Source organism: Plectropomus leopardus, chromosome 5, assembly GCF_026936395.1.
Source record: "Plectropomus leopardus strain MGB_pleo_1.0 chromosome 5, ASM2693639v1, whole genome shotgun sequence".
Lineage (NCBI taxonomy): Eukaryota > Metazoa > Chordata > Actinopteri > Perciformes > Serranidae > Plectropomus > Plectropomus leopardus.
In genome coordinates, this window is record NC_142180.1 from 12,153,358 (window position 1) to 12,181,213 (window position 27,856).

A 27,856-nucleotide genomic window follows, 5' to 3' on the forward strand; every position below is an offset into this window, starting at 1 on the left:
GTCCTTCACAGTTCCCCATAGTACAACCTGTTGTCTCAAAGCTGCTTGTTTTGTCCAAAACAACAGCCCAGCACCCAGCCTATACAATTTCTTACCAGAACCCTCAGAAAACCAGCAAATGTCTACATTTAAGAGGTTTGGAAACCATGAATGTCTTTGCATTTTTGCCTAAAAATGATTAATTAATTAATTAACTAATATAAAAGTTGATGGTTTGGTATATGATAATATATTGAATATCAGTGGGTTTTGGACCATTGGTCAGATAAAACCAGGAATTTGTAGATTTAAATTGTGCAAAATTTTTACGCACACATTTTCTCAATGTTCTGGCATTAACAGCCCGAATAATAAAATAATAGTCAGTTCTTTTGATAATGTCCTCAGCTACATCCTTAATATCATTACGGACATTTTTAACATTTCGAAACATTCCCCCAAAAAAATCTAATTTACTGGTATTTGTGCAGTGGTGTAGGATGGATAGAAGAGAGCACTGAATTTTTACTACTTCATAAGGTTTTACATCTAAACCTCACAGGGTTAATTTATTTGAGGACAAGATAAGGAATTGCTGACGAAGCCTTTTATGCTTGACAATACAATACCCATCAGGGAAAAGGATCAGACCCTCAAATCCTGGATGTCTGATTGCACAGATTAAAGGTTTTCTCTTTCCCTATCTATCTATCTCTGCCCTGGGGCACATCAGTAGCTCTTCACCTTCAGTCTCTCTCCGTGTGTCCTGACCAGTCGAGGTCCTCTGTCCTCTATGTTGTATTGTAGTTTCATTAAAAACACATTTACCTAGAATGTTGAACAGGATGAAAATATTCAAAATGACACCAAAAATGAAAATAATCATGTAGACAATCTTGTAGACATCATCCAAAACCTGTAGACAGGTCACTTCACTACACACATTTCTAGACACGGTGGGAAAGCGACAGCTACCACAGAATCCACTTTCCACCACTGCCCTTTATCCTTCCACCCTCAGGCTCCCTCCCCCTCTCTAAGTTGTAGCTCCCGGGCACTAGACCACAAACTGCTGGCTGCTGGGACCTGCTATGTAGACTCAAATGTCAGGCTATTGAAATCAGCATGGCGTCATTTGTTCTCAGTGAAGTTTGGTCCATAATAAGTAACCGCAAATTTCAAGCACAAAGGTGTGAGGTTTGAAATCTTGCTTTTTTTGTTTTTTTTTATTATGTGTTTATTTGTTCAGGAAGGGGGGTGCATATTCAACCACAGTGTAAATGTGCCAAAATTAGGCTCATTTTCAGTAGTTAAATCAGTTTTTATTGATTTCCGTTTCTTGGGATGGGCACCACTTTGGTTCAGACTGAAATATCCCATCAACTGTGAAATGGATTGCCATCAAATTTGGTGCAGACATTTGTGGTGCCCAGAGAATAAATCCTCAAGGCTTTAGATATTCCATAGACTATATGCAATAAAAGATGCAGTTTTTTTTCTTGGAGCCAGAAGTGACTGAATTTGGATGAAACTGTGAAGCTGTGGATGACTCACAGACGTTAGTGACGCCTTTGCAGACAGCCTGTCCTGCCCTTAAATATGCGTATTTTAGGCCTTAATAAAATGTAAATGAGTGAGTTAAAAAGAAATTTGCTATTGAGACCAAAACTGATTTTTGTTTCAGGCTGTTAACATGTTTTAATCCACTATAAAATTGCTATTGCTTTTTTAACATGGGGGTTTATGGGGATTGACTCGCTTTTGGAAACAGTTCCAAGTGGTGTCATTTAATGAACTGAGGTTTTTGGCACTTCATTGTTTAGCCTTGGTGGTTGCCTCATGGTGATTCCCTGACTTTTCATCTGGCACCACCAGCAGGTGGAAATTCTCATATTTGTGGACAAAGTTTTTGTAATCTTAAATAAATTATCTACCTATCAGCCTCAGTAGCACATTGCGTCTAGTGCAAATTAGCAAATTTTAGCATGCTGCACCAACATAGACTTCTTACTGCACTGCCGCGCCTCACAGCCTCACAGAGCTGCCAGCATGCATCTTTACTCTTTTTGTTAACCTCTAGCTGTTTAGAAAAAAGAGGCACTGTGAGCTTGCACAATGTTAAATGGTTGCAATTGATGGACCAACTCAGTGGTGTCTTTTTGCATTCTTGAATGCACCATTATTTCATCTGTAAGTAAGCTGCTGTTACTCTAAAATATCATCATTATTCTGCTATATTTTTCTCAGAGTGATAATGGAGTTATGCTCAGAGATTTGTGCAGTGATTGCTTTTCAAACAGTTGATGGGTTATACAAGCTGACAATGGAGTTCATTTCTGTCCCAGTTTGCCTTCCAGTGATGCACTCCAGTGAGGGTTTTGTGGTTGCCCTTTCCCTTTAGAGGTCAGCAGCGAGTGGTTCCTATTGATTTCACACATTGTAAACTTTCACTGATTGCCTCGTGTGTCCCAATAACTAAATCCCTGGCATAAGAATCCCTTGGTGTGTTTTAAAGCCAGCAGCAGGCTTAAAAAAAGAAGACCATGTTGTTGTTTTTGTGAAATTTAAGCAAGACAAAAATTGTGATTCGGATCACCACAGCAAGATCTTATATTGCTGTAGTAAATGACATTTTAAATTTGACTTCCTAACTTTTATTGCACAGTTTATACTATTCTTCACCACGTCTCTGTCTAGTATATTTGCCTTATTTTCAATCTGTTATATGTATTTTTATATTTTGTTTTTATTCCATTCTGCCTCCTCTCTGTCTATTTCTGCTGCCAAAAAATGTCTTATTTTTTTCCTAAACTGTTTCTTTTAAAGCTTTACTCTTTAACTCAGGACCCCTCTGAGGTACCTGTCATTTGTGAAAGTCATGCATGATAAGATTTGTAGGAATGCAATGGAGGATGTGATATTTGTATTAAGTATTCGTTAATGCCACCCCAACTTTGCAGAATATGTTTTTATCAGATAGTATGGTGTGTTAACACACCCACAGTAGAATTTAATGAGACCTGGATTATTAAGTAGCCGAGCTCTGCTTTGGGGCATGAAATATGCTAACTGTTTGTGTGAGGTGTTCTGTTTGATGTGTTCTGCCTTGGCTGAATATACGACACTGTCTGATGTTTTCCTTTCTAATGTGAGTGTTACTGACACACATTTGAACAAACATGCCACGACAATTGTGTGCTGACTCTTAACCTAAAGGTGAAACATAATTTTAAATCATCATTGTGACTATAGCAAGGACATAAATGTCGCAGCTTCTAGCATCATACAGTTCGTATTGTCAAATAATGAACCTGTTAGCTGGATACTCCCCTAACACACTGTGCTGTTATCCTCACATGCAGTTATTAGCTGCAGAGTTGGCTGACTGAAAAACACGTGGCTGTTTGGCAAAAAAAAAAAAGTGAAACACACATCAATATGCTGATAAAATGGAGTTTGACAATGGGTATAGAGCAGTGAGGGTTTTGGTTAAGTGTTGTTGTTTTTGGCCATTTTTAATTTATCCATGGTGCATTTGAAAAAGGGCTGCGACTGATTATTCATTATCCATTTAGTCTACAAAATGTCAGAAAATACAACAAACAAACAAAACAAAGCCCCACAATTTCAACAAACCAGTTCAAAAACACAAAGATATTCAGTTTCCAATGATATAAAAAGTAGAGAAAATCAGCTAATCCTCACATTTGAGGTACCTGAAATGAGCAAATATTTCATGCCATTATTGAAATCGTTCATTTACTATCGATCGAGTCTGTGGTGAATTGACTCAACCCTAACTGACCCCTTGCTCTGTCCCATCCCTCAGACACAGACTATCCCAATGATAGTGTGGAATCAGCCAGCTCTGACACGGGTCTGACATCTACACAGCTGTGCTCCATTGACTCTCATGTAGTCATGTCACACTTTCTTCATTTTTTAGGCAGCTTTTGTGGATTTTGAGCTAAATGTTGTGCCTGGGGCACATGTAATAGTGATACTCCCTACCTGGAGAGGTTAAAAGGAGATATGTTTCTTGTTCATTCTAAAATCCAAAATCAAAACCCTGAAAAAGTGTAGGGTTGGTCTGGGTTTTGGCAAATCACTGCTTCATTTTTCCAAAAAATTTAATAATGTTTCTTCACGGAGTGCAGTTATGTACACCGTGAGCTCCATGCTAGCTCTGACAGCATGACGGACCATCACAGAGGGGCGGGGCTTAGCAAAGGGTCATTTCCTAACTAAAATTAACTCTTAAATTGACCAACACTATGACTTTAAATTTGTTCATAGTGATTGTGTGTATATTCTGCATTAATAAGTCTGCTCAAGTCAGTCTGCTGATCTCGTCCTGTTTGAGACAGACCGATCATGTTTCCACTGTTATTCTCTTTCTTATGTTTTTCTATCAAAGTTTACTACTTAGAACTACAAAGTGAACTCCTGGATACCTTTCCAGGGGTCCTCAGTACTGCAGCTCTTTTGATACAAAGATTTGTCTGTACCTCGTTCCCTGTCTCTGGTGACCTCTGAACTCTTTGCTCTGTGCTTTCTGTCTCCTCTCACAGAAGCCGAGCAGTGGCCTGTTCATATCTTTTATTCTCCCTCAGATTACTTTACTTTCCTGGCATTTCCCTGTTGTTTATTTCTTATTTCCTCCTGCCTTTGTTGTATGCTGCCCCTGTGTGACCCCTATGCAACAGACTTCTCTATTAAAGAAAGGGGGGAAGCTTTTGTGTGTGTGTGTGTGTGTGTGTGTGTGTATGTTTGTGTGTGTGTGTGTGTGTGTGTGCATGCTTGCGTGTGTCATCTAGATCCCTCAAGCATAGAAGCTTTGATCTCTTTCTTCACTTCACTCTGTGTGTACGGACTCTGGCAAGACTGCTGACTCATCTTGTTGTGTGTGTGTGGTGGTTTCTGGGTCTAAATTAAGTGAAATTTTAATAATTCGTTGAAAATCATTTTTAAGGCATTACAATTTTGTAATTATGTGAGGTAAACAAGTACCTTTCTGTCATTTTTTCATCACTTTAGGTCCACTTACTACAAGTGCTTTCTGCAGTGTAACTTGGGTTTCTGTGTCATCTTTTCATTGTTTGGACCTGTTTTTTTCCCTTTTCTTGTGTGTCTGTTTTTTTTTAGTGCATCCACAATGGAGTTTGTTTGCTTGAACACAACCTGTTTACTCGTGATTTGTCAAGACTACTTGGGCTACAAACGGAAACAGAAGAAAAGTCTTGTACCTGCCTACCATGTACAGTTTCTATCAGAATGTCAGTCTTAGATTTAAAGAGGGCGTCTTTTATGGACTCAGCAAGTTGCACTGATGTTCAACCTTTCAAAGGCAGAAATACCAAGTTTTCCAGTGACGCTTTTCTCAAAAGAACAGAATGCAATGCAGTCAAAAGAGGCTCCATTTTTAGTATTGGGAAAGCTGCAATCATAGAAGTGTCCACAAGTAATTTACTGGCTATTTAATTGCACACCCAACTTTTATGCATTTTTTGCTGGTTTTATAGGGTTTTTGAAAGCCAAAATGTAAAATTTGGGGACTCACTGACAAGGAAGAGGAGTTAAAATACAGATAAGGAAAAGTGGTTGTACAAGGAAAAAAAGATTTTGTTTGTGTTTTGTAAGAGTGAATGAAGTTTTATGTTTTAAATTCTTAGGCACTTAGGTTTTCATTAATGTCTTGCAACTTTTAAAATGGTGCTTCTTTTGGCATTTCGCCAAGTTTTTGAGCAAGGGGGAAGACATGCAACTAACGACTCCAGCCAGAATCAACCCGGGATGTTGCGTTAACATTGTATGTGCAATATAACCACTAGGACAAAAGGCCACTGTGTCTTACAACTATTAACCAGCATTTGCAATAACAAAGTTGGCACAGTATTGTTTGCTATAATTTCAAACCTGATTATCAATGATTTGTTGAGGTTTGTTTGAGCTCCTGTTTGATTTTATCTATTTATATATTTCAAACATATATTTTAATTGCACATTAGCACTAACAATTTGCCTCAGAGGGCTTTACAGCATACAGCATCCCTCTTTCGTTGGACCCTCACAGCAGACAAGGAAAAAAAACAAAAGAACAAAACAAAATGTAAGGGAAAAAAGTAATAAAAAAATAAATTCTTGATATAAAGCAAATTCTCAATATACAAAATTCTCATAAACACCATAAATAAATGTCAAATATTTAAATGTTCAAAAAGTAGTAGGAAGAGGTATACCCCTACATTGTCCTACCGTTTCTCCATAACTCAAACAGTTAACTCACTATTTAACATACGTATATACAACTCACAGAAAATTATGAACAACCCAAATATACACCCAGTGTTAATCAGACATAAATCTAACAAATAAATACTTCATGTTCAAACTACCAACCCTTTCTCATCCCAGTGCCTATTAAAAATGTTTTATTTTCTATCCTCTTAAATTTATTTGTATTTGGATTTCAATTAAGTTCTACATCCTAATCATTCCACAAAATGAAACTTACGAGAACAGTGTTTTGTTGTTGCTGTTGTTTTGATATAAATATAATCCCTCTTTCTGTCTGAGAACATTTTTTACGCTAAGTAAATTATATCAATATCAATTTTATCAATTATTTGGGCAGTCTTCTATTCAACCAGATGGACTTCAGAGCATGTGACTTTAAAAACGGTGTGTTTCATGTTGAGAGGGTGGTCATTCATCATCAGATATTCAAATTGGAAGCACACAGTGTTATTTTCCTCCGTGAGGTTAGAGTTTCTTCAGTCAGTGGCTCTTGACGCATGTTTACGCTCAGGTTTGGTATTTTAGCAAAAAGCATTTAATAACTGGGTAGCGGTTCTATAATAACCTCTCTGCTCCTATATTTTGTTTTGTTTTACATTATGGATCCAGGTGCTAATCTGTCGTAACTACATGGGGAACATGGACATGAATGAGATTGACCATTTTATGCCCATCCTGATGAAGAGAGAAGAGGACGCGGAGATGACACCTCTGGTCACACACGGCTCCTCACACTTCCTGTGGATCAAGCACAGCAACCTCTACTGTATCCATTTGAGTTTGTGTGTTTCTACTTAAATGTCACAGCCTTCCCATCAGTCATATCTCCAGAGAAATTAGTAAATATAAAATGTAGTAGAAATGTACAGCCTCTAACACAAATACCTGAATGGTCTCTACACTAAGCTGTCTGCAGCTCCATAACAAGTCCTGTGCTTCACATCTCAGCAGCAGGCAGCTTCACATCTTCTGTATCATCACTTCATGTTTCTCAGCCAGTTGAAAAATTGAACACAGATTCACTGTGATGTGTTATGCACTGTATATCCTCCGTGCTCAATGCAAGATTGGGCAGTCAGACTTCCTCACACATTATTAATTCAGTATGATATTGCAGTTGTGGTATTCCCACCGCACTGCATTAGACAACTGAGCTGTTTTACCTCCCTGTGGCCATGTTCTCAATTGCTTGCAACTGTGATGCATTCTGCTAACTTTTATTTCATTGCATTCATCTTATAACCACCCACAGTCTCTCAAAGATGTTCACTTTATGCCTCCATCTGTTCATTCAGCTCAGATATTGCCAGTTGCAGATGTACAGTTATTTCTTGACAGACTGTTCTTTAGTGGTGGCGATGACGAAGAAGAACGCCAATGCTGCCCTGGTGTACTCGTTTCTTTATAAAATTGTCCAGGTGCGTCTGCTTCATGATCTCTACTTTCTACTTATATTCACTTGCGCTATCAACCTAGCGAGCCTGATTAAAGTGTTAAGTGATTATTTGTATCATTTTGGCTTAAGTCAGGCTCTATTATATTGGCAAAAACGAGTGAAGATGTCCTCATTTTACTAACTGAGGAAAGCAAAGTGGGCTTTCTTCTTCTGAGTGCATTACTTTCTAATGCAGGATACCTATTAGTGCATTTTGACCCTATACTATTCACTTACTGTACCATTTTCAAAATAAGTATGTGATTTGTTTGTTTTAAGCCTATTATGGTATGTAAAGATGGAAAGCATGACAGATCCCCAAAATTGAAGGCAAAGCATCAGTATTGCCCCCTAGTGGCTGGATGCAGTATAGGTCATAAAACCTGTCCCCTCTGTTTGTGTCGATGGGACATGGGCCTAACTAAAGAATCAAAAAGTCACGTTTTGCGAAAAATAGCTCTTATCACACTGATGTATGATCGTGTTAATTTTTCTGAGAAGTTTGGTTTTAATTAATCATTTGATGCTATTACTATTACTATGCTATTATTAGTTATTACTTTGGTTGCCACTAGACGGCAATACCTGTGACCAGTCACACCTGAAGCACTTTTGCACTTACTAAGGGTTTTTTCCTTAAGTCTAAATTCTTGCTTGTGTTGTACGTCGCTTTGGATAAAAGCGTCTGCTAAATGAAATTGTAGAATTGTAGAATTGTAGCTATAAAAAGGGGGTTTGACAGCAAGAAATGGCATTGCTTGTGATTGGAACTTGGAACTTGATATCAAGGCTCCACTTCCTGATTGCAACATGGAAGACTCTGGCTCCAAATGATGTCATCGATGCAGGAAGTGGAGATATGTTGCCCATCTTTAAACACCGTATAGTTTAAACACACTTGTAATACTTCTCCTGTAGCATGTAACACAAAGTTTTGCTGTTTAAGTTGCCTGCATTTTAAACAAAGGTCGCAGATTATACAATATAGACCATTCAGAAATGAGTATTTTCAGTGATCACTGTCGGCATTTTTTTGTGGTTATTATTTGATTATCACATGACCAGCCAACAAGATAACATGCGGTTAAATTAAACCTCCTATTTAATTGGCTGTTACTTTGCTGCATATATCTGTTTGGTTCTGTGCCTTAAAAATAAGTTTGCTTTTGTCTCTTCAAAACAGCCAGCATATGACATAAATGTATACTTTCCTTATCAATTAAAAAAAAAGCAGTAAAGTACAGCCAAACAACCTGTATGCCATGTATCTATTATAGTGTAACGTGTATGTTGAACTGCCTATTTGTGTCTGCAGGTATTTAAGGAGTACTTTAAGGAACTTGAGGAGGAAAGTATTCGTGACAACTTTGTGACGGTGTATGAGCTGATGGACGAAGTGATGGACTTCGGTTTCCCACAAACAACTGATAGCAAGATCCTACAAGAGTAAGAAAACCATGTTAAGATTGTCGTGTCTTATTGTCTACAAGTGACTAATATTGACAAAACTTAAAATTGAAGCAGTTACTGTGCCATTATTTTTCGTTAAAGATAAAAAATGATTCAAATTTCTTGCATTTGCCAAAACTCTGATCATTTATGTGCGCTGGCGCTGTGTTCAGGCATTTTAAGTGTAACATTAATCAGGCTGATGAAGGTATAAGGTTAAAGTTGCAAACTCTCAAAGGCTGTAATGCACTGAGGCACTCCAGTCTGAATTTAATGCAACCACATTAGCTCAAGTGGAGCCTGTATCATCAATCAGGGAATGAAACATGAAAGTTTTTCAGTGAGCTTTGTATTTCATTCTGTAGTTACCAGCAGAGATGGGAGGAAGAGCGCTCCATGATTCTGTTTGAAGTGCCATTGGCTTTATTTGTTGTTTTTCATTCAACAAAGTACAGCTGGTGACTCGAGCTGTAATGAATGGTAGAACTTTATTCAGAGAGTGAAATGAACCGCAGCAACTACTTCTCTTGGGCTTCAGAAGTGTTTTGTGTTCTCAGTGTACAGTGGGTAGTTTAGCTTTTTCCCTCCTCTTGGCTCATCACAGAGGCATTTGCTTCTAGGGAAAAGCTTGATGTTCCCTTTACATTACCCAGACAGCATGGGTTGTGTGTGTACACGATCAGCTTTGCTGCGAATTAATGGTGAACTTTATATTTGAAAGTTCATAATTGCGTTGTACATTGTTTTTATGTCTCAAATGAGATTTTTCTGGTATTATGTGATTAATGTTTAATTTGGTGTGGTGTTTGTGCACCAAGGCTCGGTTGAGATTGTGTGCGTGTGTGTGTGTGTACAGTATGTGTATTTGGTGTCTGAATAGGGCTGATAATTACCAGGCTCCTGTTGGCACTCAGACACAATGACACCGTCAGCTGGACACACTTGAGACTGAGCCCTGCTCTGCTCTCCTCCAAGGAGACACACAAAGTGTCATTTCTCCCATGCGCAAACACACACCACACACACACCACACACACACCACACACACACACACACCCACACCCACAAACACACCCACACACACACAGTACACATACAGACATCCACTGTGTAACTCTGTCTGAAAGCTATTTCAGTTCTCTGACCTTTTCATGACCTGCCTATGACAAAAACGCTTTTTTTAAAAACATTTTAACACTGACAACCTGCTGAAAATATAAATGTGTGTGGGGGTGGGTGAATGCAAGAGCCTGAGTGAGACTGTAGCAATGCACGTGAATGTGTTCATGTGTGTGTCTTGTATGAACGATGTGTGTGTGTGTGTGTGTGTGTGTGTGTGTGTGTGTGCGCACGCATGCGTGTCTGTTATGATTGCTATTGTTATGCTAATCTGTCAGTTTGCTGCCAAACCCGCTTCCAGATCTTTTCATTAGCATTTCTGAGGAGAATCAGGGCAAAACAGAACAAACAGCAAAGCAACAAAACAACCCAACGTCGACCTCAAGCCCACTTGTCGCCGCCTTTTATCTCTCAGCACTGTCAGACATTGCTGTGTAACAAAGCACGCATTCAGGACCCTCTCGGTGGGTGGAACTGGGACGGAAAACTAGGGAGAACATTTTGCCTCAATCTGTCAATCAATCTAAAACTTGTTTATTTAGCACTTTTTGTTGTTGACATTACTGTAAATATGAAATGTACACATGGACTGGGAACATGCGCCTTTAGTTTGTTTCATCTTTGTTAAGTAGGCTTTGATTGGCTTCATGGGTCATGACACTTGGCCCATGCTCGAACAGTTCCTCCAAACTCAATTTTGAGTGGCTATAATCAATATTTTCCCAATAACCATGTTTCAAATACCAATGTGAAAGGGTTTGCTCTTTCTGATGAACCCACAGAGAATTATCACCCATATCTGCAGCTTCTCTCAGCTTCACACAGCTTGAAGCTCAGTTTAGCCCACAGCTTTACTGTTTTAGTTCAGCTCTCGTCCTTGACAGAAACAAGACTCGAAAGAATAATGATGTTACTTCATAAACTTGATGGTGTCAGTGTTGTGATCACAACTTCTTTCCACTGCCCACAAGTGTCAAAAACAAAGCAGTTATAGCATGTTTAAGGACTAGGAATGAAAATAGGTCATTAGGGAATGGAGCCGGTCACAGCTAACACTGAGAGAGAGAGGACAGGTCACCAGAGTATCACAGGAGATGTAGAGACAAGGGCCACAGCCAACCGGAGGGTCCAAACACTCTCTCTGTGAGATGTCAGTGCTAACCTCTCTATGACTGTGCTGCTTGGTTGAATCGAGGAAGCAGATATAAAATACATCTGCAGTTTCGGTTACCAGAAGAACTGCGCAATCTGGAAATGAGTCTGGAGCAAGATAGACATCTCATTAATACCCATGCTTTTTGACATGTGGACAGTGCAGCTCAACTCTCAAATTAGAAACTGCATATAGAATGCAAATACCATTCCTGTTACTGTATTTAGTCGGCTGTAAAGAAAGACCTCTTACAGATACAGATAGGACATCATATGTGACATTGGTGCTTTAAATCACAAGCACAATGACATTTCAAAATTAGTAAATAATTTCAGCGATGGTGCTGTTATACCCCCCTTGTTGCAGGCAGATTTTTTTGGACAATTGCCGGATTTCAAAACCGATACAGACACAGTTATGATAGAGGAAGTTATGAAAAGGGCTTTGTTACTAATTTGCTCTTCTGCTAGCTTTGCACTTTTGCTTGAGGACAACAGATTTGTGTGGAACATTGGGTCAGTATGTCACTGATGTTGCTCGGGCCTCTGGAGAAGAAGAAAAGGTGAGGGGCAACTGAAACTAGGAGAGGAGAAAGGGGGCAGAGAAAAGGTCAGTGGGGCAGACAGAGGGGGAGAGGAGATGCTTCAGAGATAGCTCAGTTTGGATCACTGTCACTCTTTGTTTTTATTTGTGTTGGCAGTTAAAACTTATAGCATGTATTTTCATTGAACAATTGATGGAGTTGAATTTAAACAGATCTGAGGCACATGACTGCAAAACAGCTGTATCCTGTCCTTTTGTGAATATTAGCTGCTTCTCCACAGTAGGTTCAAGAGCAGGTCAACAGCACCAATTCAGATTGTTTACAACAAAGTGCCTAAAAAAACGTTTGTTTTATTAAAATGCCTGCCAAGGTTACTGTACAAATCATCTGGCAGTCATCTGTAGGGTGAGGGCTTTTGGATATTTTTAGCAAGTACCAGACAGAAAATACAAACCATTGTACATTATACAAACATGAAAATAACTAGAAGAGCACTCTGAGATTGGAGACCTCCGCCAAGGCTAATAGTTCAGTCCTTCATGATAATCTGCAAGCACAAGCACTATATGTAAGGATATATTTATAAAACCATTAGAATGATGTTAAAATATGGGTGTGCTAAGCTGAAACCTTGTCATCTGACGTGTGCATTTATTTTATTTCTAAATTGGAAATATTAACATACATGTAGACTGAAAGAATATAATGATCAAGGCGATCTGTTTTGAAAAACAGTTGGTGTAAAAAAAATTATGTGTTCACAAGGAAGAAATGTTCAGTTGAGTCCAAATTTATGTTTGCACAGAGAAACAAAACTTATTACACAAACCAGTATGATTTAGTAACTTTATATTTACACACACAATTCATTTTGCTGGTGTTACAGTTGAACTTTAAGGACACTTTTCTGTTTGATTTCTTAGCATTTTTCTGTGGTGATGCAGGACAAACAACACTCCTGTTAATGTAAAATTAGGGGATAGACGATCAGGATGGCACAAGTTTATGTGTTGCTACAGAGATGCCCCAGCCTACAAATCATGCTTGTTTGATACAGACCCGAGCAAAAATCTCACCTTCATCATCATTTTTATATTTTTGTCAGTGATATTAAAATGCAAATATGCATGACTTATATCACAAAATCTGTGAATATAATCACTATATGATCTGTCATGTCATGCAGCCCTACTTTATGGTCAAGATCCTTGCGAGTTCTTGTGAATCGTGAAATTCAAACGTTTATCCTAATATCTCTGGTGAAGTTTAATTCAGACAAGACAGACATGATTAGTTGCATGATATGTGTGTATTTACGTTTCTATAGACACAGCTTAGTATGAGGGAAAGAAAAGAATTGTCTCCACGAAACCAGTGTCCCAGAGTGCTTCATAACGACTGCTCTCTGTATGACGTTTGAACAACTACATGTTTAGGCTATCCCAGAATTTTTTGATTTTGGATCGGATTTTTTCAATTAACTATGGTTTGTCACAATTGAGCTTTACTATTTTGAGACTTTAATAGGTTAGGGAAATTAGGTCAGTAGTTTTTCTGTGACAAGACTGACAACCTTCACTGAAAACATAACCTCCTTGGCAGATGTAATTAACACTCCAAAACTGGAATAACTGAGAAGACAGCTGTGCAGTGGAAACAAGGCCAGTCAGTGAGAAGCTGACGATGGCAGAGGAGCAGGTGTTTGTGTTAAATACAGGCCTGGTCACATGTTGTTTATCAAGGTACAGCTCCCTCTTTTTCCTCATGACAATTCATTATGTTTCCCTGGACACAGTCAGAGGATTGTTAAAACAATCTCTCCAGCTTCCACTCTAAGAGACAGAATGTAGGGATGGATGGATCAACAAATTAATATAATATTTTTTGATTAAGAATCAAAAAAGATATTCTTGCTGGTAACTATAATGTATAAATAGATATCAACTGATTTGTTTTTGCCACAGTCAAAGCTATGGAATTGCATTCATTATTGTTTAATGTAATGATTTGTTTTTAAACCTGCACCCTCAATATTTTTATTATAACAATTGATCAAATACATAGTCTGTAAAAAAAAAAAAAGGAAATTATTATCAGAGAAGTTCCAAACTGGAGAATACAAACATTTCCTGGTGGCTTAAAGTCCTCTAAGTAACTTGATCCTGGAGTTTTATTTACCTGAGCAACACTTAATGGTTTAGTATCATGTAAACAAATGCATGATAATGTTATGTGAAACTGCATTCACAATGGGTTTATGTAAATCAACATTTCCCAATTAAATCCATAACAAATCTTCATACAACATGATTGGAATCCTTCTTTAATTTATTCACACAAGAACAGCTCATTTATTTTGAATCATGAGGTGTGATTAATACAAAATATATTTAAAAAAAACATTTCTTAAGAGAGATTATGTGCATGTTCGCTGCCATTTCCTTTTAATTTTTCCTTAAGTTAAGAATCTTATTTTGTTGATGAGTCTTATGGTATTAGTCTTCTGCAGGTGACAGTCTTTAAAGAAGATTAAGAGATTGAATTATTTGACACTGCAGCCATTTCTTGAGATATTTCTCCACAATTGGAAAATTCTGTCTGTTTGAAGCATCTTAATGAGCCCTATGGCCTCATGGGTTTTTTTTAGTTGTTCCACTTTGCAGAATAACAGACTGAATATGGAAACAGTTTGACGTGTGTCACAACTTCTCTCTGCTTTTGTCTCTTTCAGGTACATCACCCAGCAGGGTCATAAATTAGAGGTTGGGGCTCCTCGACCTCCCGCCACTGTCACCAATGCTGTGTCTTGGCGGTCAGAAGGCATCAAGTACAGGAAGAACGAAGTTTTCATGGATGTCATCGAGTCAGTAAATCTACTGGTGAGGACACTATTTGCTCTGTCAACATCATATCTTACTTTTTTTTCTCAAAAAGAACAAACTGACTCAGCAAAGAGACAGAAAGTGTTATAGACATCCCAGACATTTATTTTGTCTTTTTTTTTTTTGCAGTCTTCTTTTATCATTACTTGAAATGTTTTATTATTTATTATTATTATTTATCACTATATGATACTATTTGTAGAATACTATAAAATGATTAATTTAATTTTAACTCTTGTTTTATTGAATATATTTATTGGTTTTCAAAATAAGTTTGTACACATTAATAAGGTCACAAGAAGCAAAACACACATATACTGTAGATACATTTCTAAATACGTTTGATTGACTCTTAAACATATTGACTGTACTATCAGCTCTACATATCCAGCATCATCCTTTTCTATTCCATTATTTTAAAATTTTTGCATTTTTTAAAGAAAGTCAAAGTGCTTCCTTGGGGCGAGGTGGGTGCGTCAGTTCTGAATTTGTCTTTGTTAAAACCCTGGCATGTTTTGACTCCTCCAAACAGTCTCTTTCCTTGAATTGAATTGCGAAGGAAACGGTCTCTAATATCAACAATCCTCTATACCGTTACAGTGTAACATGCCGTGGTGTTTATGTTTCTTCATTGTGTGCAGTGTATTAGATTTCAAAGGTTTGTCAGTTATTCAAGCAAGCAAAATAAATTTTTTTCAGGATGAAAACATTACAAGTAATGTGACAATACAACATTTTCAACCTGTGACATGATCTCTGCCTACTTGTAATATTGTAACAGCTTTAATTTGCTGGAAAAGTAAACTTTATTTCATCAAATTCAGATTCTTTTTCTAGCTTTTATAATAATAATATTGACCCATAATGTAATAATAAGTTGACTTATTATATTACTCTAATTATGTAACGTTGTTATATTTGTCTCCTTCTGACCTCATTTTGTCAGCTATACGACACACAAAGTACTGATGATCAATGTGATAATGTTAGGCTACATAATGAACCTATTTAGAGGAGCATTTTATATTCTGAACTGAGGAATACAGCAAAGGGATCAGTTCTTACAGCTAAAGACACAGAAGAGATTAACATGATCATGCCAGTGTCTTTTAAAGTCAAAGGAAGAGAAATGACTTTGCTCTGATATTTCATGTCCTTGGAGCAACATCTCAAGGACAACTTAACACACAGTTGCAGGTTTTCATGAGTCAAAGGAAAACTGATAAGATGCAGATATTCAAACACTGCTTAGAGAGCTGCAGCTGTCACTTCCTTTCTCTGTTACCAGGGACTTTTTAAAGATGTTTTTTGATGTTTCTAATCTTCTTTCACATCACACCTTTCCCCCATCCCTCAATCTGTGTTTATGTACCGAATATCTGCTTCTGATCTGTGGCCTATAAAAAAAGCAACTCGAAAGTGCACATTTGTACTTTCTAAAAGAAGAGCGTGTGTTTTTTTGTGCACTGTGTACTCTAAAGCTGATATAGCCGATGATTATTTCAAAGTGAACTCATGAATTAATACATCTGGTGTTTAATATATAATGTTGCTCTTCTGTCTGCAGGTCAGTGCCAATGGCAGCGTCCTGCGGAGTGAAATAGTGGGCACCATCAAGCTGAAAGTGGTCCTGTCGGGGATGCCTGAGCTCAGACTGGGCCTCAATGACAAAGTGCTGTTTGAAATCACAGGCAGTAAGTAACAGTGAGTCATGCTCAGTGCCTGCATATGCTTAAAAACATTTATGAGAAAGCAATACAGTCACACTGACAAGCTGACCTGAATTACATTCAACAAATGTAAGAGAGGAGAAATTGATAAAGCTAGCATGGACAATTTGTTAGATTTTAAAGGGATAGTTCAACCCAACATTTCAGGTAAAATTTCCTTTTACCTGTAGTCCTATTCAACAAACTAGATTGTTTTGCTGCAGCCCTTGTTGTGAGATTTTCCATGTAGGAACTATTTACTTTCTAGTGAACTACACCCACTAAACATATCAGAAAGAAGTGTGCATCTACTGATAGCTCACCTAGCACCACTGAGCTAGCTAACATTAATGTTCATATCTCGCACTCACGAGCCTCTTGTCCACGAGTATTTGCACGCTTCCTTTTGTGAGGTGATACGGTTAGCGGGTGTAGTTCAGTTAGAAATAAACTGCTCACCACAAGGTCTGTGGATTATCTTGAGTAACCGGGTCATAATTTCTGGAAAGAGACATTGCTGTTGAGTTTTTCAAATCTTTTTTTGGACTCTTTGAGCACAATTAGCTTAAAGAAAAAATGTAATTTAGATTTTGGGGTGAACTGCCCCTTAAAACATGCTTTCCAACTGCTGATGCACTGCCCATGATATCACACAACTGTTTAGTTTGACAATATAATTCTGCTGCTTCTTGAAAACTGACTTATTTTATAGTTTAAGTGCAGCAGTATGCATGTACGTCAGGCATGGGTCATATCATATAATTTATCTCATTATCTATCTTACCCTTCAGTTGAGCTCTGCAAATCGTTGTTGGTACACTTTATCTAACACTGAGCTGACAGCAACAGACTGCTTCACATGAGTGACATGTGCAAGGAATATTTACAAGATCTTCTTATCTCAGGCTGCCAAGAGTTGAGGTTTTTGATAGAGAACTTGAGTGGAAAGGGAAACTTTTATTTTATGTTGGGTGAAAAAGATTCACCCAAGGTATAAATTTCCTCCAAAAATGTGATGGACTAATGCTTAAATGATGAACAGTATTTGTAAATGTGCGACTGGTTGATGGTAGAGCATTTGCCTTGAACTCACACTTCTACCTTCACCTCCTCTTTCTGTCTAAACCCCTCACTCTTGCAAATCTCACACTCGGTTTAGCTTTCATCCTTCCTCATCTTCCTCCCACTTTTCCAATTTTCCCAATACCGTCTCCCACTGCTACATCTCCTCTTGTCTATTCCTGCACCCGCTCCCCCTTCTCCTTCTCATCCTCCTCTTTTCCTCCCCTTCCTTTGCCTACATTTCATGCCCCCTACCGCTCCTTACTGAAGGGGAAAGGCTCCATCACTGTCTAGCCTCTTTGCCTCTCAGTTAATCCTCACCCCAGGCTACAGCCCTGCAGATGAAAGGTGAGGGTCTGTGGATATCCTGTATATGCAGCCCACAATCCCCCCGCTGTGTTTTGCAGTCTGGGAAATAACATTTCCTCAGAAAAAAAATCATCAGAAATAATGATCAAACAAACACACTGACACACAGCAGCACACTCACACAGACTGTTTATACAAATATTAAAATATGTTTCGCCCTCTCATCCTCAGTAGCTACACGTTTTCTTTTACATATTTTGTAGCTGTGTGTGTGTGTGTGTGTGGCATCTTTTTCAATGTTTGCCTGATCTGCACATTTTATCACAGCTGGATGTACCCAAATATGAGAGTAAAAGTCATTTAACACTGCCCTCTGCTGGCAGAAGTCCAGAATTGTCACTCCTGAGTACTGAAATGTCATGTTACAATCACAGTATTTCCTAATTTCAAACTGCTCCATCAAATAACATAGCCCACAAAAAGCTCATCATTCAGTCAGGACAAGCACCTATCTAAAATATGTGATCACTTGAGTCCAGTGGTGGATAAAATATCTAAAAGCCATACTTGAGTAAAAGTACAGATTTATCACTAGAAAATGACACTGGTACTTAAAGTCACCTATAATACTTGAGTAAAAGCCTTAAAGTACCAGATATTTACTGTACTTAAGTTTCAAAAGACATTTTATGATGTTAAATGTACTGTTACAATATTGTAACAAAGCATTATCACTTAGTTACATTACACCACTACTTGAGTCCGTGTCTACACCTGCATGTATACTACATGTATCAGAGATTAAACATAACTCCCTAGCAGAGGTGTTGTCTGTTTGTTTGGATTTGACACTATTTGTTTTTTCCATAAGATGATTTTGAAGAGGTTCTCAACCTGTACGAGCACAGTATAAGCTGAGATACTGGCTATCAAAAATCTTCATTATAAATTAATCTGATGATTATTTTCCAATTATTTGTCTTGGCAAGGTAACATCTTCAAATGACATTTTTTGTCTAATCAACAATCCAAATAGGGCTGCAATTAAGGATTATTTTTTATTATCGATTAATCTCCCCATTATTTTCTTCCTTAATTATTTTATCAATAAAATGCTAAACCATGGCAGAACATGCTCATGTAATCTCCATGAGCCCAAGATGATGTCTTCAAAAAAGGTATGTTTTATTCCACTAAGTCTCAAAAAACAAAGCTGTTTAGTTTAGTATAATTTCAAAGAAAAGCAACAAATTCTCACATTTAAGAAGCATGAGATCAGCAAATGTTTGTTTTTTTAGCTTAAAAAATGACTGAAACAATTATTGCATTACAAAAATACTTGCCAGTTGATTTTCTGTAGATTGAGTAATTGATAAATTGACTAATCAACTTATCGTTGAAACATTTGGCAGAAGGTGAAACATTTGGCATTTTTGCTTAAAACCTCACGAAAACAATTATTGGTTTAAAATTGCCAATTGACTAGTTGATTAGTTGACTAATCATTACAGCTCCACATCCAAAATGCAGATATTTTTGTGTCATTCCATAGCATTTAAAAAGGTGAAACCGAGAAATGTTTTTCATTTTTGTTAGAAATCTGACTTGTACAATGAATCCTTCGCCAAATGGAGTGGGCAATTCATTTTCTTTCAGGAAAATAATCCGCTAATCGCTAGGTATCCTGTGTACTGACCTTTAAATGCTAAGACGTCTATGTTAAACTGTCTCTCTGGCCACCCATGTCAATGATATCACAACACTGTAAGATGCTTTGGACAGAAACATTTTCCAAATGCCATTGTAAAATGCATCCCTGTGTTCCCTGTGTCTCTTTTTTTCTGTGCAACAGCAGACAGAAAACAGATTAGGTTCCTCCTGTCTACTGCTGTGTATTAAAAGCACAGGGACAGGTAAGAGCAGCCTTAAAGGTGAACCACAGGGGACACTGCTGCATCTTCAATCCCCAGCTGGCAGATACACAAATGTACACGTGCACCAATACACACACCTGCCTTTTCTTGTAGCCCCTGAAGTCCTAGCAGTGACAGAGTGTCCCATATGACCTTTCTGTCCCGTCGTCTTGATAACGCTGAATGCAAGAGTGTGTGTGTGTGTGTGTGTGTGTGTGTGTGTGTGTGTGTGTGTGTGTGTGTGTGTGTGTGTGTGTGTGTGCGTGCGTGCGTGCGTGCGTGCGTGCGTGCGTGCGTGCGTGCGTGCGTGCGTGCGTGCGTGCGGGCGTGCGTGCTTGTGCCTGCGTGTGTGTAACTGACTCAAAAATAAACCCAAATAGAGACAGAAACCATTTTAAAGGGCTTCCCTGCTTTGCTTGTTCAGGAGTGTTGTGCTCTCCCTAGACCTGACCTCAGCCAGTCCCCTCTCTGGCATGAGGAAATGTCATACACACACACACACACGCACACAAAAGCAAAATCAATAGAGAAACGAGCAAGTAGTAAGCAAACATGCATAAATCTATGCACGTACAGGCACTCAAGAGAGAGAACAATGAACAAGGAAGCTGCATACACAAATGCACACAAGTGTATACACACACACACACACACACACACACGCGCGCGCACACACGTCTTCTCTTCGACAGTGCCGGTCCAGGGTTGCATTCAGAGCAGGTGAGGCAGGCTTTAAGCTGACTGTTGAATGGGGGATTTGGTTGAAGGCCCACAGGCCCACAGTCATTACAGCAGTTTTCCACCACTCAGCACCCTCCATTAACCACAGAGGAGCAGAACATCGGGCTTTCTCCAGCAGACTGCAGATGCCACCATTAAGGAGGTCGCTCTTTTAACTGCCTATTGCAACAGCGCTGCACTCTTGCTCCACCCATGAGAGGAATTGTCTGGAATTGTCTAATTTGCTCACAGAGAAAATGATCTAGCGGACACAATCTGCTGATTTTTGTTTATAGTTGCCTCTGTGGGTGCTCCTGTGGTGTTTTAGAAATAAAAGTTAGATAAAGGCTAGAGCAGTGCTTAATTGGTCACTAGCTATACTCATACTCATAACTATACTTTTGTGTGATCTTACTTAGTCAATAAACAGAAAATGAGTTGACAACTTTTAAAATCAATGAATAATTTGTTGTTTATCCAGCAAAATATCACATATTCAAATGCGAGGATTTATTGCTTTCCGTGGTATTTTTTCATCAATAAACAAGGATTAATGTCTCCCCTGAGGCTATCTGTTTCTGGCAGGTTTTAAACACCTAAACTGACAAATGGTTGTGTACTTAAGCAGTCATATTACTAATGATATAGTGGGAGAACAGTGTGACATCTCCCATTGGCAGAAAGACTTCCCTGTAGGCGTATTTCACAAAATGAGACTATAATAAAAGACCCATATTAGTGTAGTAGGTGGATTACTTTCACAAACAGTAAATTAGAGGCTTTTGACAACAAAGAAAATTGTGTTTCTTCTTGGCAGAATAACGAAAACACACCTCTTAAAGGCAGACAGATATGTGTTTTTGTCAGAAGTTTTTTTTTTTTCTGGCTGATAGTGCAATATTTATTTACTTCGGTGTGTATGTGTGTTTGTTTGTGAGGCCACTGAATGGGCTTCAGTGGGGAAGACGATGATGGCAGCAGGTTCTGAAGGCACACAGTGTGTGTGCCTGTGTGCGTACGTGTTTGTGTGTAACAGCTAAATAACTGCTCAGTGGGGGACAACAAGAGGGCAGATGGATTTGGTAGCACACTGCGGGTACAGTCCGTGCGTGTGTGTGTGGGAGAGAGACTGAGCGAATGTTTGTCAGTCATCATTACCTTGACCTTGATTTCCCCAAAGGCTGCGTGGAAGGCTCTCAATCTTTGTTGTGTGTTTCTGTTTGTGTATTTTTTGTGTGTGTGTCAGGAGAGAAGAGTAAGACAGTGGAGCTGGAGGATGTGAAGTTTCATCAGTGTGTCCGTCTGTCACGCTTCGAGAACGACCGCACCATCTCTTTCATCCCCCCTGACGGCGAGAGCGAGCTCATGTCCTACCGTCTCAACACTACAGTGAGTGGGACACACAAACAAACTTCTTTCTTTAACACACACTAACACCACATGCAAACAACAACATCAAGAGCTACCTCTTATTCATCTAACAGTAAGGCGAAGACCAACACACCCTCTAAAGTTTATTGTTTTTGGCTCACAGTATGGGCAGGCAGTTCTCAGCGCTGCCGGCATCTGCATTTACCCCGGTGTCACAGACCTGTTTGACGTAGGAAATTTGTGATGATTTGATGTCATCTTGTATACAAAGTAGAAAAGAAATGTTGAAACAGAGTGTTCAGAGCGGTTTGAAGCCTGAGGTTTTAGCTTACAGGTGATATTTCTATATGCGTTTACGTAATTATTTGAATCTTTGGCCACATTTCATGTGAACATCTGACAATGTAACATAATATATATTGCAGAAAATGAGGAGAAGCATAATCCTTTCCCTTTAATGCCCAGTCATAGTGACAACTGATATATTTCAAGATGAATAGTGATTCAGTTGCTAAGCCACATGTTGCCACTCACCCTGACACGCTGTTCAATGAACCAGACGATACTTGAGGGGGAGTGTTGCGCCTGAAATCCATGTGAACTCCTAGCCGTCTGAGCAGTTATTGTCTCCCTTGTACAAACATAATCTCTCTCTCCCCTGTCCACAGTGTCACTCTGGTGATGTGTGTTGTAGTGACGCACTTCAACTCTGTGCTCACCCCTCTGACCTTGTCCGCCCTCTCTCTCTCTGACAGGTGAAGCCTCTCATATGGATTGAGAGCGTGATTGAAAAGTTCTCTCACAGTCGTGTGGAGATCAAGGTGAAGGTAAGGATGAGTGGAACACAAACATAAGCATATAAACAGCACGGCGACCTTATCCACTCATGTAGTCGCTTCACTGAAACTTATTTAGTATTTATGACACATACTTCTCAGGTGGATTACCGCTTACCATCTGTTTGAGGCAGTGACAGCCACGCAGACTCAAAATAACAAGCCGCAGTGTGCATAATCATGAGGACCTCCTTGATTTGAATTTGGATGTGCATGCTCCTTTTCTCTATCGTAAAGGTCTCAGGTGACATTTGAACTCTCCTCTGTCCTCTGTCACCTTCCACAGGCTCGGAGTCAGTTTAAGAGCCGCTCCACTGCCAACAATGTGTCCATTCTGGTGCCAGTGCCCAGTGATGCTGACTCACCCAAGTTCAAGACCAGCACAGGCAGTGCCAAGTGGGTGCCCGAGAAGAGCGTGGTGCAGTGGAACATCAAGTCCTTCCCTGTTAGTGTGGCAACACAATATCACAGTTTATAATAAAAAATACGTTTAGTACATGTTGATGCTGGAAGAAGAACGGTACTATCCTGTACCACTGTCAGGTTTTAAAGGCAGAATTGCATCAGTGTAATACAAAGTAACTAAGAACGTCTACTCAAGCAGCATACAACTTAAGCCTGGTTTACACTGTGATCTTGGGCTGTGCCAGATGAAAGATGACCCACGTGAAAGAAAAGTGGCAGTATCTCTGATGATGGCTCTAATATGGTGATCCAACTTTGCACAAGCTATCTGACAGTATGTAAACGCATTAAAATTACCTCTAGTTTTATCAGCTGCAACATTAAAGACATGTACACATTAATGCGGCAATAATAATTAATCTTATGACATCACATATTAGGGCTGCACAATAGATTTTTTTAAATTTTCAACTTGCATGATAAACACCATGCAAAAGACTGCAATATTGCTCTTTGAATATAATAACAGTGTATTAAATTACATTCTGTCAGCAGGTACTATTTTGTCTAATATGCACTGTTAATTCTCTGGCCAATTAGAAAGAGCCCTCACTGTAAGGCATCCTCTGATTGGTCAGAATCTGCACACGTAGAGTCATGCTGCCATACTACTCAGCACGGTTAAAGGAGGAAAGTGTGACAAGATGACTGCAAATGTCAAGGAGGAACTGGGGCCTAAGAAGTAAATAGCACATCAGCCATCTGGCAATATTTTGGATACAAGAGATACAAGAGACACGATGTGGCACAACCACAGGCACTGTGCAAGTCTGAGCCAAGGACAAAGTGCACTTCAATATGTGTTTATTTATTGAAAGTAATATTGTTATTATATATTACATCATGCAGCAATACAGTATACATTATTCTGAAATGGACCGTTCTTCCCTGTTACAATGAGTACTTTTACGTTTGGTCATTTCAGTAGATCTTGATGCTAATTCTTTTGTACTTTTACTTAAAGGTCCAGTGTGTAGGATTTAGAGGAATGTATTGACAGAAATGAAAAATAATAATATTAATTTTTATTTAGTGTATAATCACATGAAAAAAAGAATTGTTGTGTTTTTGTTACCTTAGAGTGAGCCATTTATATCTACATAGGAGGTTGGTCCTTATCTGTGGAGATTGCCGCATTGCACCGCCATGTTTCTGCAGTTGCCCCGAATGGACAAACCAAACACTGGCTCTAGATCGGGCCATTCGCATCTTTGCTTTATCGAGTTGGCCAACTGTAGTTAGAAGCCCCTCTGTGATGAGGGTGTCAAAAAAACCACTTGTTTTTTAACGTGAAACTTGATTCAGTGGTTTTACTGGTTTTAATCTGGGATCAGTTTGGAGCAGTTTTTGAAAGGAAAAAGACCTCAGGGGATAAATCATCTCTTAGTAAAAACCTCTTGAACAATAAACACAGAAGGAATTTTAACAGGGGAAGTTTCCGACTAGTTGCAGTTTGCAATCCTCAACACTAGATGCCACTAAATTTCCCCTAATCTTACACTGTTCCTTTAAGTCAATATTTGAATGCATGAGTTTTAGTTGTAACAAAGTATTTCTTCCACCACTAGTGATACCTCATATCTATAAAAGATATCTACAGAAGCTTTAATCAGTCCCATTGTTAGAAAATGAAGTTATATTTTGACTCTGACAAGTATTAGACAGCAGTCATTTATCACATTATTATTAGCCTCCCTACGCAAAAAAAAGCAAGTCTCATATTTTATCTGGTTTTTGGTGTTTCTTTTACAATGTTGATGTCAGCCTCTGCTGTCACCAAAATATAAACTCTTTAAAAGAAAATTTTAACATTTTAAAAACTTGTCAAACATTAATTCAGTCTGGGTTGCTTTATCTGTCAAGTTCTGAGATCTCCTCAGTAATTCATTACACCTTCAGCCTGTCAAGGAGGGTTAAGAATTGCCATTACTGGTGACGTATTGTTATCTGGCTGGTCTGTGACTCTGCAGCACATTTCTCTTTGTCACTATCAACCTTTGGACACCATAAAACTGCATATATTCTCTCAGAACACCATCCTCAACTTGTAATGTTTGATGGAGTTTGGAGGAAAGATGAAGCAGTGGCTTTGTGTGATAAGAGACTGATAAACAGACTCATTCACACTACAAAAGCCCTCAACTCCACCCAGTTATTTACAACCAGAACGCCTCCTGTAACAGGGAAAGTATAGCTTTAAGAAATGAGTCTGTTTGCCATCAGCTATTTTATAAGCATGAATGTGTGCATCTTTCACAGATTTCTCATTTATTGTTATTTATTAGGTTATGCAAAAAAAGGAATATTTTCTTATCAGCTGTAGGCAAGGATAGGGATAATAAGGTTTTCTGCATCAATCTGTATAATGCCAAAGGGGGAAACACACAGTTTTCTGCCAGAGTCAGAGCAGTTTTGGTTATTTCTAAAAAGAAAGTTTCTGTGGTCTGAGCTGTTTTCACTGGTTTGAAGTGGGCTGGGCTCAGCTAGGAAAAGGTGATGTCATACACAACATTTGACCTCAACAATGAGGACGATTGCTGGGTTGTTAGTTTTTGTTGCCAGAGTACTGTCAATCAAAAGTGATAAGACCACACCCACATAATCCTGATAAAACACAATAGCTTTGTTTATGTGTTAAGACATTTATTTGAATTTTGTAACTTTTCTGCTTATTTAGTCATAAATCTTACATGTTACAGTGAAATACTGATTTGAAACCAAAGTTTCAGGGGCTTTAAAGCCAATATGGTAACTGATTTGCAGCAAGTCAAGCCAAAGTACAAACTAACAGGCGCTGAGCTTAGAGGATGTGTTACACATTTGCTTGAATGAAGAATGATTAACCTGTTATTTTGTGTGTTTATAGCCTAGATATATGTCAGATGTTAAATTCCATGAACTGATATCAGATTCACCTTGACATGACATGGTAGTTGTCTCACCATGCCATGAATATAAAGTTTGTTTTGTTTTGGACAAAGCAGCCTTGCATTAATTAGAGTCAGACACCAGGGAACAAAAGTCATCAAACAAACTTGTGAACAACATTGTTCTGAATGTTCATTCAGTTTTAACGGATGCAGCAACAGCTTTGTGACTTTTTCTCGTTTCTGTTTTTGCTCTTGTAGGGTGGTAAGGAGTACATGATGCGGGCACACTTTGGGCTACCCAGTGTGGAGAGCGATGAGCTGGACGCAAAGAGACCAATCACAGTGAACTTTGAGATCCCTTATTTCACCGTGTCTGGGATCCAGGTGGGACCCTTTATTTAAACCCATTGCACAAAGAAATATTTATACATAAATTACATGTATGTATGATCTATGATGAGCTACTTACTACTGTGGATGGGGGTCAGCAACAAGAAGTATTTTAGCAACCAAACAACATCCCACCTAAAAGAAAAGTCTATATCAGTATAAGTGTACACTATAATGAGAGTTATTTCACCGCTTTACATTTTTGTCAGATAGTCGCTTCAACGGGGAATCCATTAGCGGCTTAGGTTCCCCTATCACGCCGTCGTCAAAGCCACCAGACTCCATTAACAAAAACACTGATTTTAACTCGCTGAACACAGAAGCTACGGGTTTATCACTGCCTCAGTTAATTAGTTAGTTTTTGTTATTGTGTGACTTTGGTCAATCCAAACTTAACACATTTACACAAACTAACTGATCAAAGCAGCGGCAGACCAGCGGCTCTTGTGTCCAACATGTTAAAATGATGGTTTTCTAATGAAGTCTTTCTTTAAAGAGAGCTGTACAAAAACTTCATTTTTCCGTTGGAAGTCACTGGCTGATATTTTGGTAAAGAAGTGAAAATACTCTCATTATTGCATACAATAGTGATTTTTTTTTTAGGTGGCTATAATACATTTTGTTGCTGACCCCTCCATACCAGTGGATTGCTTAGCTTCCCTGTTGGACTCATTTTGTCACTGTCCTGCAAAAAACAGTTATCTCTAAAAAAAAAAAAAAAAAAATTTCCTTTCATGAGTGAAAAAAGCAGCATTGTTTTTTCAGTTTTTGTAAAATGCAGTTTTCTGATTTTTTTTAAAAGAGTTTTATTTAGATTCTGAGCCAGGAACATTTTCTCAGCCCATAAAGGCACAATATGTCTGAAAAATTTAGAATGATAAAAAAAAAAAAAATTCGGAGATATTCTGTTTTCAATGGACGGGTGTGATTTATGATGGTGTGCTATAAATGGGCTACCATGAGCACACAAAAGCATTCAAGGGATATATAGCAAACGTTGTTGTGTATTTGTGTGTGAATGAGTGAAATAACTATCTTTAACCTGTCTGTGTTACCTAGGTACGTTACCTTAAGATCATAGAGAAGAGCGGTTACCAGGCATTACCCTGGGTGCGCTACATCACGCAAAGTGGAGGTGAGAACAAACACTGAAATGCACACGTGCGCGCGCAGACACACACACACACACACACACACACACACACTACAGATTCTGATATCTGAATTCTGTTATTTTCCACAAATGTAATGTCTTTATGTCTGTCAATGCAAAACAAAATATTTATGTAAGGTAACATAAAGTCATTGTGGTACTAAAAAGTTAGCAGTCTGTTGTGCCTAAAGTTATAAATC

At 38.6% G+C, this 27,856-nt stretch overlaps 1 protein-coding gene across 1 annotated transcript in view; it reads left to right on the plus strand.

Annotated features, from left to right (window-relative positions):
- ap1m3 (adaptor related protein complex 1 subunit mu 3) overlaps nucleotides 1–27,856 on the plus strand; it is a 35,399-nt gene that overhangs the window by 1,312 nt on the left and 6,231 nt on the right. Inside the window, exons 2-11 of the mRNA XM_042483619.2 lie at nucleotides 6,886–7,042; nucleotides 7,627–7,694; nucleotides 9,027–9,157; nucleotides 14,708–14,855; nucleotides 16,426–16,552; nucleotides 21,818–21,960; nucleotides 22,698–22,769; nucleotides 23,065–23,223; nucleotides 26,372–26,497; nucleotides 27,563–27,638. Coding sequence (XP_042339553.1) covers nucleotides 6,886–7,042; nucleotides 7,627–7,694; nucleotides 9,027–9,157; nucleotides 14,708–14,855; nucleotides 16,426–16,552; nucleotides 21,818–21,960; nucleotides 22,698–22,769; nucleotides 23,065–23,223; nucleotides 26,372–26,497; nucleotides 27,563–27,638 — 1,207 coding nt within the window. The remainder of the gene's footprint in view (nucleotides 1–6,885; nucleotides 7,043–7,626; nucleotides 7,695–9,026; nucleotides 9,158–14,707; nucleotides 14,856–16,425; nucleotides 16,553–21,817; nucleotides 21,961–22,697; nucleotides 22,770–23,064; nucleotides 23,224–26,371; nucleotides 26,498–27,562; nucleotides 27,639–27,856) is intronic.